This window comes from Setaria italica, chromosome VIII, assembly GCF_000263155.2.
Source record: "Setaria italica strain Yugu1 chromosome VIII, Setaria_italica_v2.0, whole genome shotgun sequence".
NCBI classification, from domain to species: Eukaryota; Viridiplantae; Streptophyta; class Magnoliopsida; order Poales; family Poaceae; genus Setaria; species Setaria italica.
The window spans coordinates 40,591,777-40,604,857 of NC_028457.1; the positions used below are offsets into that span (position 1 = coordinate 40,591,777).

Genomic DNA, 13,081 nt, shown 5'->3' on the forward strand with positions numbered 1-13,081 from the left:
TCGCTCGGCTAAGGCTCAGGCTCAGCTGCTGCCGCTGTCCTCTTTTCCTTTTTCCCGGCCTGCCTCCTTCTTTACACTTTCGCTTTTGCTTTCCCACTCGATCCATGCATCCTCATTCAGATGCAGCATGTCCCATGGGTCTACTACCTTGTTGCGCAACAAAACAATGTAGCATTCAGAATGCTCCTTCCAGCAATAGCAATTTAAAGTATGCATAGCTAGCTTCGCAGCTAACAACATTTGTCTTGTCTACACGGCCGGTTTCCGTTACTTCTGATCTTGTCTTCTCTCCCTTTTCCCTTTCCTTTTTTTATATTAGCTTTATATTCCTTATATCTCTCATTCATTCATACGACTATACTACTACCCCATCCATAAATATATATATGCGGGGAATTCAACATTTTACCGCTACACCCAAACCGGTAGTACACTCTCAAAGCCATACATTTTAATGTGTTCTCTTTCATTGGCCACTTTATAGTTGGGGAGGAGGGACTTTCTTCTTCTTTTGTGGCCGAATGTAACTCTTCATTGCATCATTAGTTTGCTCGTGGTCATCACTGCTGCATCTCTCCTCGTTGCTTAACCCAACCATGCGATGGCTACATTCAAATCCATAGCCTAGTGCGCGGCAGACCTCAGCAACTACATCATCTTCCTCTGTGCAGTCTTGCCCACCACTTCTTCCTCTCAATGCTAGTGGCTATATCGGAGTAGCTAAAACGTAATGGCCATCTTGTACTCGCTCATCGGCAGGATCCAATTCAACCTATTCTTCTTCCTCTCAACGACTGCCTCACTTCTATAATAATGACCAAACATTTCATATTAGAACCCTAGTGCCTATGCTTGTCAGAGGGGGGAGAGAGGGGGGGGGGAGGGAGCGGGAGCGGGAGAGAGAGGCTATGGTCAAGGTGGCAACCCCGTAGTGGAAGAGTGGTCGATCATTTTTGCTTTCCTCCTTCTACCCCTTTCCTTTGTCACAACGAGCTTATGAAGGAGGGAACAAAGAATCATTTTGAATTTGAATTGACCCAAATAATAATAAAGTATAAAGTATTGCTAAGACTTGTTGAAAGTGGCAAATGACAAACAATTCATCCCTCTTCGATGGAAAAAGTTTGAAGGTATCTGTTTCATGGAACACCAAACACTACAAGGCTGACAATATTGAGGATCACCAAGTTCATAGCTCAATCTTCACTAAGATACGAGCCAACTCCCAAACTTGGAGATGACCGTGCACGAAGGTAGAGCATTAGAACAACCATACTAGCTCCAACAGTGGCCAAGTGGTCCATGGCACCACCATCGTACAATCAAACCAACTCGGCTCCAGAAGTGACAAAGCACACCTTGCAATCAAAGAGCAAAACCATCAACATGTGTAGCAAATTGTCGAAGAAGTAGCTTGGAGGAAGCACTTGAGCCTGTCGGAAGGACATAACACCCTTGGAGCCGTTGCCGCCAATCTAGGAAATTTGGACAAGGTTTTCACATGAGGGATACAAAGGCATATTTCACCATAATAACGACTCAAATAAGGTGAACAATGCTCAAGGGCATTGCCAAGACCGACCCAATTGAAGATAGGCAAGACTTTCACCTATGACCTCCAAAACATGTCCCCCACACACTAAGCATCGCAGACAACGGAATTGCAGTAGTTGGCCATACCGTGGACAAGCAAAAAGGATAGCACTACAAGATCAACCATGAATAAAGTACAACAACTGCTAGGGTAGAGAAGAACTGAGTTGAGGGGCACCATTACCCATGGCAACCTAAGACCTAGTCACGGGGCTACGCTCCTACCACAACTACGGCGACTAGGCCTCGCCAATGCAAGGACCTGAAATAGATCACATGCAGCTGGAGGTGGGAACATGGCTGGTGGTGAGTAGGGCGGCGATACACTTAAAGAGGAGGAATGGGTAACAATGGATCTAAGTTGGAGGAGGCTGGAACCAACCACCCATGACAAGACCGTAGCAAACCCCGTAGGCAACCACAGATTTGCATCAAAGAACATTGACGTGGATGAATACAACTATGGAGAGAGGGAGGAAGTACGGGAGGAGATAGGGAATGAACGGGACCAACTTCGGCTCTGCCGGTGGCAGCGAGCAAGTCTAGGGTTTGGATGGGTGCCGGTGGTGTTGGGTCACCCCCTCAGGTCGCCTGGGCAATCGACACATGTGGGGGATGGGGGGAGTTAGTCCATGGGCATGTTTATAAAAGGGTACATGGTAACTGGGATCACAAGCAATTCTAGATACAACAATGGGAAATCTCTTGCTCAAAAGAAACTCAGTCATGTCAACTTGGGCCAAATGTACACAAGTTTTGAGCTGCAAGTGATACATGCATGTGCCGATGTGTCGAGAAACAACATTAGCTGGCTGGATGGACCCGGTGGCTAGCAAGGGGTGGCCGAGCCAACCATGCACGCATGCTGTATAATGATGGTGATGATAATACTCCCAAGAACAGGATGCACATCATGAACGGCGATGATAGTTATATATCATTCCAAGCAATATAATGCAAGGCAGAGACAGGCAAGCATGCTTAGCTTGCTTTATTAATTTGACTATCTATAGCTATCTAGTAGCATAGCAATGTATAGGGTTTAGCCAATGTAATGTTGCTGTCGACCCACACCTTAGCTCGCTGCTGTTCAAGTGTTCAACATCATCATTATCATCATCATCATCATCATTCTTCCGGTGCCACTGGTGCTACTGCTCCTATACAGCATATGCTAGCTCAGCTGCCTGCAGTCGATCACAACCACCACACGTACGCCCGCACTGATCATGGATGGGAACTCGATGATCAGCATCGGAGGATGTGAACAACATCGGTCGTACCCAGAGCGGATAGACATTGTGAAACGGAGAGAGTACGTACTTAACAAATATAAGCATTTCTAGGTTTATTTGCTCTAAATAATCAAATCAATCCTTTTAACTTTTAATAGCAAAAGAAATGCATAGTTTATTTTTATACATATTATTGGTCAAATTAGCATATTATTAGAAACTGCGTCGATGTCATAAAGTGTTGGACGGAGAAGTGCAAACTAAAACTAAACCATGGACCATGTATATACATACTCACAGTACGTTAACCAGTAGGAGACAGAGATGGATCCATCAGTCAGAGTAGAATGGAGCCGAATCTCTGAAAGGAAAAGAAAAGTACAAAGAAATTAAAGAGCTGCAGATCATCACTGTATAGACTACTAGTCATAGAAACAAGACAAAACCTGTAGCCTGTATAGTGATGAGCATCTCTCTGCTGGTACAAGAATAAATACTCCAGTAGGAGTAAGATAGTAGAATCCATGCGTGCGTATGAAAAGAATAGATCGCAGCGCTGCGTCTGCAATTCTGCTGCGTCTGCGTGGAGGGCCAACCACACCAATCTGACTGTTAGCTCCCTTCGGAATACTGCAGATCTGCTTTGCCGATCGCCTTTGCTTTCACCATTTCCAAGGGTATTCTTGCTTTGCGATTGTTTTCTTTTCTGGGGGTTGAGTCCAGCAGCAATGCAATGCATTGGGCGGCAGATGCACTCGCATTGATTCCCGGCCCGGCCCGTTCTTTTTCTTTTTAGAACTACTCTACGTTTAATATCCTAGTGTTTATTTTGAATTCCAGATAATGTTTTACACCTCTCGTTCCAAATTGCAAATCGTTTGACTTTTTTACGTTCATAGATGTTTGTATGCATCTACACCTACACTATTTAGGTGCATATCAACATCTATGCATCTAGAAAAGTCAAAACGATCTACAATTTGGAACGTTGGGAGGACCTTTAATTTTCGGACCGTATATATCCTTGTATGCAAATTAAAAAGGCTAGTATACGAAGGAGAACGACGGAGGCTGCAGTTGCAAGTGTTGTGTTGTGTTGGTCACATCAGGCCTACCCTCTCTGCCGCTACATCTTGACAGGCAACGGCAACGTACCATCTAATCTATTTTACTCCTCCGAGACCAAATCCATCTACGCCTTTGTCGATCCGTCGGCAGGCAGGCTGCATTATACTATATTATAATTGTGCATTCTTCAAGAAATTGATGAACGTGCTTGCTGGGGAAAGAAATAACTAAAGGCAAAAACTGAAAAGAAAAAGGGAAAAGAAAAGGTGTTTGGAGTTTGGACCGAGGCGCACGCGCCACTTACCAGATCCAAGAAGGATCCATCCATGGTCCATGGACACTAGTCACAGCACAAGACAGCTGAAAGCGACTCTTCTTGAGTTGAGGGCCCCTGGCCCGGCCCAGTGTGTTTTTTTCGTTTTGTTTTTCTCTTTTCTTCTTCTTTACATTATTTTTTTTAGGGCTTCCTTCTCATTGTTTTCACAAGGAAGAATGAAACCAAAGTGAAAATTAACATCAATAGATCAATTTCTCTCTGAACAGGTGGTTGCTGAAGTATATGCAAAGGGCATCTTTTACATGTATTATACTTCACTATAAGTTGAGTGCAGGAGTTTCCATTTTTTTGAATTCTTTTGCTATTTTTCAGGATTTAAATAAACTATTTTGCTATTTTCTAGGATTTAAAGAATTTTTGGTAAAAACATTAGTAGTGGAAGCTATCACGTCCGTCACCACCCGCCGTCCCTATGCCCGTCAGCCGCTATCTTTGCCAGCTGCTAATGCACAACACCTGTTCGATGAAATGTCCATGAGAGCCTAATGTCCCTTTTTGTGATCCGGAAGTATCAATGAGATGTTCGATGGTATATCTGGTAGTTTTGTTTGGATTGTTCCCACAATACTCATAACTCATAAGATGCTCCATTGTCTATCTAGATTATTCTCATGGTATTAATTAGATATTCCATGGTGTAATTTGAACCATTCCCATGATATATGTATGAGATGTTCTATGGTGTATTTAGGATTGTTCCTATAGGATCCATGAGATGTTCCATGATGTATGTTGTCATGCAATGAAGAAACAAACCTTGCACGCCACTAACAACTTCTTTTGTCAGATTTGGCTTATATATATAACTGAAAAGGCTGCTTATTTCTAAATGAAAACTAATATAATTAGATTAGCTCTAATTGGCAAATATTATGTCTTGCAATGAAGAAACAAAACTAATATAGCGTGTATGCATTCACATCAATGTGGGTGTCGTTGTAATTTGCAGCTTGTACATATGACACGAGGACAATCAACAATGTGGACTGCAAGTTACTTAAAGGTGTGTGAGGGATCTTTCTACTCCCATACCTGCAATCCTAGCTTCACTGTGGCAGTAGTTTAATAGCAAGTGCTCTTGTTAGTAGGGAGTACGACTGAGAGAGATCCAGGACAAGTACAAGGAACCAAACCCCTGGGCCGAAAAGACAGACCTGCTGCGGCTACAAGTAGATGAACTAGTGCAGTGTTAGCTGGGTCGGCAAAGCAAAGCCAGCCAACCCAAACCCATGGAAGAAAGGGACTTGTGTGATGTGTGTAACTGCATGTAAATAAAATGAAAAGAAACCACAGCTAGCTGCAGATGTGGTGGTGTTAACACATTTCCTACCGCAGCGCAGCCTGGGTAGCCTTGGCGAGCAAGGCTTGTTCACCTAAAATTAAAAACGACATGGCAGCTGCAAACGCAACACCTCCGAAAGGCCATTATAAGCGTGCGTTGCCCTGTCATTCCATGCACACGGGACACTGCATGCCGCACAGTCTCTTCCGCTTCCTCTGCCTAGCTCGCTCTGCACCCATGCATCGTCCGATCAACAGAGGAATGGCGGCCGTGCCCGGATCACTGCGTTGTCTCGTGCGGCTGCTCCTGATGGCCAGCTTCGTCCTGCTTCAGGCTCTCAGCGCCCACGCCATTACCCGCCATTACAAGTTCAATGTGAGGTCCCAGCTTAGCTTTCCATCGTCACCGTTTCTCTTCGTGTGCTGCATAGTACTGAACAAGCTAATTGTTACCACTCTGCATCCGCATGTTAAGGATTAGTTTAGTCAAGCCATCCGATCCCAAGATTTATTGCGCCAGCTAACCAAGGTTGATCAGGTGCTAGCAAAAATAAGAAAAAAATTATAATGGCAGCATATGGATTGGCTTTGTGCAGGTGATTATGAGGAACGTGACACGCCTTTGCTCGACCAAGCCCATCCTCACTGTGAATGGCAAGTTCCCAGGACCAACCCTCTATGCAAGAGAGGATGATAATGTTCTTGTCAAGGTTGTCAATCATGTAACTCACAACGTCACCATCCACTGGTAAAGTAGACCATGTTCACACCACGCTTCGATCGAGCTCAAATTTGCATCTCAGCTCTGTTTTCATCCATGCCTTTCGATGGCAAACAAAGATGATACATGCAGCATATGGAGTACATGCATGCATGTATAGCTCTTGCTAACTGGGTCATCAATCGTAAATCAGGCATGGAGTAAGGCAGATCCGGACAGGGTGGTCTGATGGACCAGCATACATCACACAGTGTCCGATCCAGCCGGGCACCAGTTTTCTGTATAACTTCACTGTTACTGGCCAACGGGGTACGCTCCTCTGGCATGCCCACATCAACTGGCTGAGGGCTACCGTCCATGGCGCCATTGTCATCCTCCCCAAGCTCGGTGTGCCCTATCCCTTTCCCACTCCCCACAAGGAGGTTGTTGTTGTGCTAGGTACGTAGTATCTGATGGATGGTCTCGCTCTCATGCATATGTCAGGGTTCATATATAATCTCTAGCACACAATGAGCAGTAATTCTTCGTAATGTTCTGCAGGAGAATGGTGGAAAGCAGACACAGAAGTGGTGATCAACCAGGCCATGCAACAAGGAGTAGGACCTAATGTTTCCGATTCACACACCATCAACGGTCACCCTGGTCCACTGTCCGATTGTGCCTCCTCGCAAGGTACATGAAAGAACTGTATTACTTATCCAAGAGTCTGTGCACCTTAATTCTTCCATTTCTACTAGAATGCCAAAACAAAGGGGCCTTCCTGATGCATGTTCAAAATTAACTGGACAGATGGATTCAAGCTAAACGTTGAAAATGGCAAGACATACATGCTCCGGATCATCAACGCTGCTCTGAATGATGACCTATTCTTCAAGATTGCCGGGCACAAATTCACTGTGGTTGAGGTTGATGCAGTCTATACCAAGCCATTTAAGACTGCAACTCTGCTCATTACTCCAGGCCAGACCACCAACGTCCTCCTCACTGCTGATCGAACTGCTGGCCGCTACCTCTTGTCAGTTTCTCCCTTCATGGATGCCCCCGTGCAAGTTGACAACAAAACAGGCACTGCTACCTTGCATTATGCTAACACTATCTCTGCCACAGCACCGCTCACTCTCATCAAGCCACCACCTCAAAATGCCACCACCATCGTCTCAAAATTTGTTGAGTCCCTCCGTAGCCTCAATTCAGAGGAGTACCCAGCCAATGTGCCACTGACAGTAGACCACTCCCTTGTGTTTACCGTTGGCGTGGGTGTCAACCCATGCGCAAAATGCATTAACGCAACAAGGTTGGTTGGAACAATCAACAATGTGACGTTCATTATGCCATCCACACCAATTCTACAAGCACACTATTACAACATTCCAGGGGTGTTCACCGATGATTTCCCAGCAACACCACCACACAAGTTCAACTATACAGGAAGCGGCCCCAAGAACCTTCAAACCATGAAAGGAACGAGGGTTTATAGGTTGCCATACAATGCTTCAGTGCAGGTTGTACTCCAGGATACAGGGATCATATCACCTGAGAGCCACCCGATCCATTTGCATGGTTTTAACTTTTTCGTGGTTGGGAATGGGGTCGGGAACTACAACCCCAAAACCTCTCCCTCCACGTTTAACCTCATTGACCCCATTGAGAGAAACACCATCGGAGTTCCTACCGGAGGTTGGGCAGCAATCAGATTTAGGGCAGACAACCCAGGTAAGGATTCCTAAATTCTCATTAGCATTTCACAGATCAAAGTCTACATCTATTTCCTAACATGAGTTGCTATGTTCAAGGTGTTTGGTTCATGCATTGCCATTTTGAGGTGCACACATCATGGGGACTAAAGATGGTCTTTGTGGTGGACAATGGGAAAAGACCTGATGAGACTCTTATACCACCACCCAAGGATCTTCCTCAATGCTAAGAGCAGTCCTCGAAGACTACCTCAGAGTAAAGTTGACTACAAGAAGAGTAATTGGCTTTGGTCCAAGATATGGAAATTAAATGGAGTCATGAAACTTAGAGTAGTGGTGGTCTGCTGACATGCTCGGGACAGTGCTTTTGCTTGGCTCATTCTGCATGCTGCACATTGTATTTGTTCTTTGGATTGTTTGCCAAGATAATGTGTACAAGACATTAGGTTCCAACTAGCTTTTTCCGCCACCAATTTTTCCCCCTTTCTTTAATATATGGAACTGTACAGGGTGGAGCCAGGATTTGAGGTAAGGAGGGCAATGGACAAAGCAAAGTAGAACCGATAGCCATGTGATTATGGATTACCTGCGGCAATGTCAATTTGGACAGCGGCGGCGGCGTGGTGTCTCAACTCTCGCGTCCGGTCTCCCAGTGGTCAGTCCGGCAGAACCAGCATCGCGCCGCCGCGGTGTCTGGTGAACTGGCGAAGGAGAAGACCGAAAGACCAAAGACGATCAGTCGAACGGACAAAGTCACGACACTTGATGCTTCGTATTCTAAATAATAATGAAGGGAGAAGGCGAGCAACAGCTAGATAGGCTTAAATGGGCTGCTTCTTATTGGGCCGTAAAAACAATTAACGTTTGGAATGAATAGGAGGAGGTGGAATGAATGGGAGGAGGCGAGGAGCTGAACAGCTAATACATACATTGTACATGTATATTTATACCAGAGTCTAGAGGGTTAATAACGCGTTAGGGGGTGCCACCCCCGCCCCCTCCCCCCCTCCCTCCACCACTGGAACTGTATAAGTTGGTACGCCAGATGAATTTGAGCTATTGGTTGAGAAATCAAGTAAGAGCATCTCCGGCAGCCGATTAATTTTTCCCTTTCCCTTTTATGTATCTATAGGGAATCCCCTTTTACAATTTAAGAATTTTAAGGAGATGTGCCACAGCAGATTGATTTTTCCTTTTTCCTTTTTCTCTCCTAACACATGGGACCCACCTGTCAATGGGTAAAAACCCCTTCTTCTTCCTCCCCTCTTTCTTTCTCTCTTCTCTTGCCTGTGCCGAAGCTAGGCCGGCTGGCGCGCCGTGCGGGAGGACAGGGCCCACAGTAGCGGCGTGCATGGTAAGAGTGGCCGGCAGCGATGCTCGCACACAACAGGGGCGAGGCAGGACGGGTTGGTCGGCTATGGATGTTGCGTGGCATGTGGATCCTACTGTTGGAGAGAGGAAGGGAGAAAGGGACATGGAAAGGGAGAGGGGTGAAGAGGAGTGGGAGGGTGAGAAAGGGGATTGAGAAAAAATAAAGGGAAAAGGGAAAGAGAAAGGAATCTGCTGGAGGAGGTTTTCTGCCTTAAATCCCCTTTATAGCTGAAAAAGAGGAAATGTGGGAAAAGGAAAAGGAGATCTGCTGGAAATGCTCCAAGCTCAATCGAGAGTTCCAAGGAAAGCATGTACTGGTGTTCTAGAAGGAAGTCAAAATACAATTGATTTTTGGAAGTTATAGAACATCGCTTGCCTTCTAGTCGTTAGCAACATTTTAAGAAGATATACAATAATGGTTTTAACATCAACGTAGTAGTCGAGCAAAATGAACAAAATGATAATACAAAAACTTTTTTTGATGAACAATATGGCAAAATCATATAGTTATAGAAAAACACTCAAGACAAGCAAATACTCCCATGTTTGCTGAGGCTAGGCTAATAGTAGGGATATGCATGCCACTCAGATAGCGATCATCCCAGGCTAATAGGGGAACTGGAGTCTCCCTTGTCCCATTGGCTGGCCTACTACTATGCTGCGCCAGGGCCCGACAGCTTTGGCGCTGCATTGGCTGGCCTTGTGCGCCATATCTATCCTCCTTCACAGACCTTTGTACTATTCCACAAGTGGCGGTACTCCCCACTTGACATGTTCGGTCCGCTGTTATCATGGTGAAAGGAGCTTTAATTATGTGCTTGTAGCCTAAGAGGAGCACGGAGCGAATTAGCCAAATTTAAAATATTTAGTCTATGGCTTCCACTAAAGTATCAAATATCTAGATGTGCATATATAGTTGATATAGTGAAACTTCCCACCTAAAAAGCATTTTGCAACCTAGAGCCGATCCTACCAATAACTACTCTAAGAAAGTAAAGACATTCGAGTTGCAAGTATAAAATGTGAAAAATGTAAAAGAGTGGGTTAGGAAGGATGCAAACTTAGCACCATAATTTATCCCGTGGTATCAGTAGACAAATGCTACCCCTAGTCAACATTGGAGCTCCACTAAGGATATGCTTCCGGTCACCAAGTCCCTCCCGATCAAGGTCTTAAGCTCTCTACAAATGCTCTCTCCAAGCCGGATGAGAAGCTTACCACAAAGGAAAGACTCATCACTCCCTCTATTCCAGTCACCTTCATGATGTCTCCACTACGGAGCTTCTCCACGAAGGAAGGGGTATCCTCATTCCCCGCACATGGTCATCATCACCACTCTACATTAAGATGGAGGGTCGAAGACATGCCAGCTATTGATGGTCCTTATGATAGAAATCTGACCATCACACTACTCAAAGAATAAACAAAAACTAAAATTTTTTACTCGCATATTTGTTATCAATGACCTAGTTCCACATGTATTGGCAAATAGTAATTTCAGGGATATAAGTCTGTACAAGAGAAGAAACATGCGCAAACGCAAACGAAATATATAGAAGAACATTTGACGCGTACACGATGGATAAGAGGGCCCACATGCTAGAGAAAACTAGCCCAATCCAGCGTGGGTCCACGAGGAAAAGGGCCAAGGCCCACCAGGCAGCTCACCACGCAAAGGTGGTGGAGAACCAGCTCAACCTAGGGTTAGCGGAACCCCAGGTTCGGCCGAACTTGGACAGGCGGTTCCCACCCTCATCCTCCATATGGCGGTGCCTGGTTGAATAAGGATGGCGGTGGGAGAAGATTTTCAAGAGATACCTCCTGGGAATCACCCTCAACCACCTATAAAAGGAGAAGGAGACCCCCCTCACACACACACCACACTTGAAGCCTCTCTCCCTCTCTCTCTCTTGTTACTCTTATAATCCTTAGGGTAGTGGAGCTAGGCTAGAGCTGAATCTTGTAGTGCTAAGCTAGTCTTCGGGTCGGTTGGGGATGTAACCTCCGGCTCTCGGTATGATTTTGTACTTAACTTGTTGGTATCCTATCTATAAAGAGTATGGTTGTGTTGACAACAAAAGCTTGCTGGTTACTGCACCTTGGCCAATAATTTTTTTTTGGCTGATTGGATCAAGCAAAACAGTATCGACTGCTTATAAAATATATCGGATATTAATTTCAAAGCATGAAATATTCATACTTCGAAACTGGGGGGCCTGTGTTGACAACAAAAACTTGCTGGTTACTGCACCAAGTTTTGGTGTCAACAGACTGATCTGTTGTTTCTACTGCCGGCAACACTGATGGTGTTCTTTATATTTCAACAGGAGTCGACGTGGCTTTGGATATTGCAATCAGACGTCATTAGCTCTCAAGACAAGTATCGGACTTCTATAATTAGTTTCGGAACATGAAGCATTCATACTCCGAAACTGGGGGACCTGTGTTGACACCAGATTTTGACCAATCCTATAAATTCAGAGTACGAGATAATTGGAGTCACGTACAACAATAAGAAGCTAGCATGCATGCACATGGGCAGGCACGGAGTCCAAATCGGCTTCATTGGATTGATTGGCAAGGAGAGGCAAGGCTGATATAAAGGAAAGGCCAGCACATATGGATAAAAATGATTAGAATATACAACATGGATTTTGGTACACTTTGCATGCCATACGTGGGAGGCTATCAGAATAATTATGCATGCGGCCGATCTTTGCATGTACAGAGGTTGTTTCATAGAATAAAATATTTTAGAGATAGAGTTGGATTAGTTAGAGATAGAGTTTTTTTATTAGAAAAGATTGTGTACGTGACTTGCCTCGTGCGTGGTTAGTTGCCAATTATGTAACGTCCGCCCTATAAATATAAAGGGACGTGGCCATTGTAAAGAATCATCACACGATCAATATACAACACATTTATCTTTTATTTACCTTTTCGGCTTCACACCATTGCATTAGGAGTAGGAGTAATGTAGCTTCTCGACGAGTTCCTTCTAGCAAGCTGGGCTGCATCAACCTCTATCTCCGGCGAGCTACAAGTTCTGTCACCAGGTGTTCTAAGCTTTAACCACCGGGCGCATCGCTGTGGTTTCGTCTAGTTTCATCTACCAGTTATCGAGCATCTTGGATCTTTGACTTACGGCGCATCGCTTCTGTCTCGATCTACGGTATTCACCAGTTATCCCGCCTTGATTAAGCTTGCATCGACTGATATTTATCTATTCTATCATCTTGTCGTTTACGACATATTAATTGTTATTAATTCTGTCGGAATAGACGATAGATCTATTTTTAATAGCGTGTTGCATCTTGATCTTGGCCATCCTTCGAGTGTTGTTGGGAGTAAGTTCCGTTGTGATTGGATCCATCGGCTAGCGGGGTTCAGATTAACGTCCTGCTAAATATTTCTAGACTGCAACTACCGGGCGCATCACTGTGGTTTCACCTAGAGATATTGGTGGTGACATTAGTTTAGATCTCATCGGCTTGTGGCTCTAGCTATGGCGGGGCAACAACTCAACAGCATCCTGTTTTCTATCGGCCATCTGGCTGATAGTTATTGTAAATTATATTAAATCGGCTGGATGGCCGATGAATCACTCACATTCATCAAGGTACTGGAATCGGCTTCACAGCCGATATATTTGTCATGATTTATTTTGTTGCACCATTATCGCTACTGTGCCAGGATTATATCGGCCTAATCGGCCGGTTGCCTCAGACTTCACAACGACTATCATCTCCTTGTCAATTGAATGGTCAAACTGACTGGCACG

The 13,081-nt window shown here is 44.8% G+C and overlaps 1 protein-coding gene across 1 annotated transcript; it reads left to right on the top strand.

The window, feature by feature from the left end:
* Nucleotides 1-5,692: 5,692 nt before the first annotated feature.
* Nucleotides 5,693-8,385, top strand: LOC101779167 (laccase-22). The gene is made up of 6 exons (XM_004980039.2): nucleotides 5,693-5,890; nucleotides 6,111-6,262; nucleotides 6,429-6,673; nucleotides 6,776-6,907; nucleotides 7,025-7,948; nucleotides 8,029-8,385. Exons 1-6 carry the CDS (start codon nucleotides 5,705-5,707, stop codon nucleotides 8,157-8,159), a joined length of 1,770 nt encoding a protein of 589 aa, XP_004980096.1. The 5' UTR covers nucleotides 5,693-5,704; the 3' UTR covers nucleotides 8,160-8,385.
* Nucleotides 8,386-13,081: the final 4,696 nt, after the last annotated feature.

Coding starts and splice junctions, on each gene's coding strand:
- LOC101779167 (XM_004980039.2), top strand. CDS start 5,705: ATGCCGCACAGTCTCTTCCGCTTCCTCTGCCTAGCTCGCTCTGCACCC. Junction 6,263..6,428: donor CACAACGTCACCATCCACTG/GTAAAGTAGACC, acceptor ATCGTAAATCAG/GCATGGAGTAAGGCAGATCC. Junction 7,949..8,028: donor ATTTAGGGCAGACAACCCAG/GTAAGGATTCCT, acceptor GCTATGTTCAAG/GTGTTTGGTTCATGCATTGC.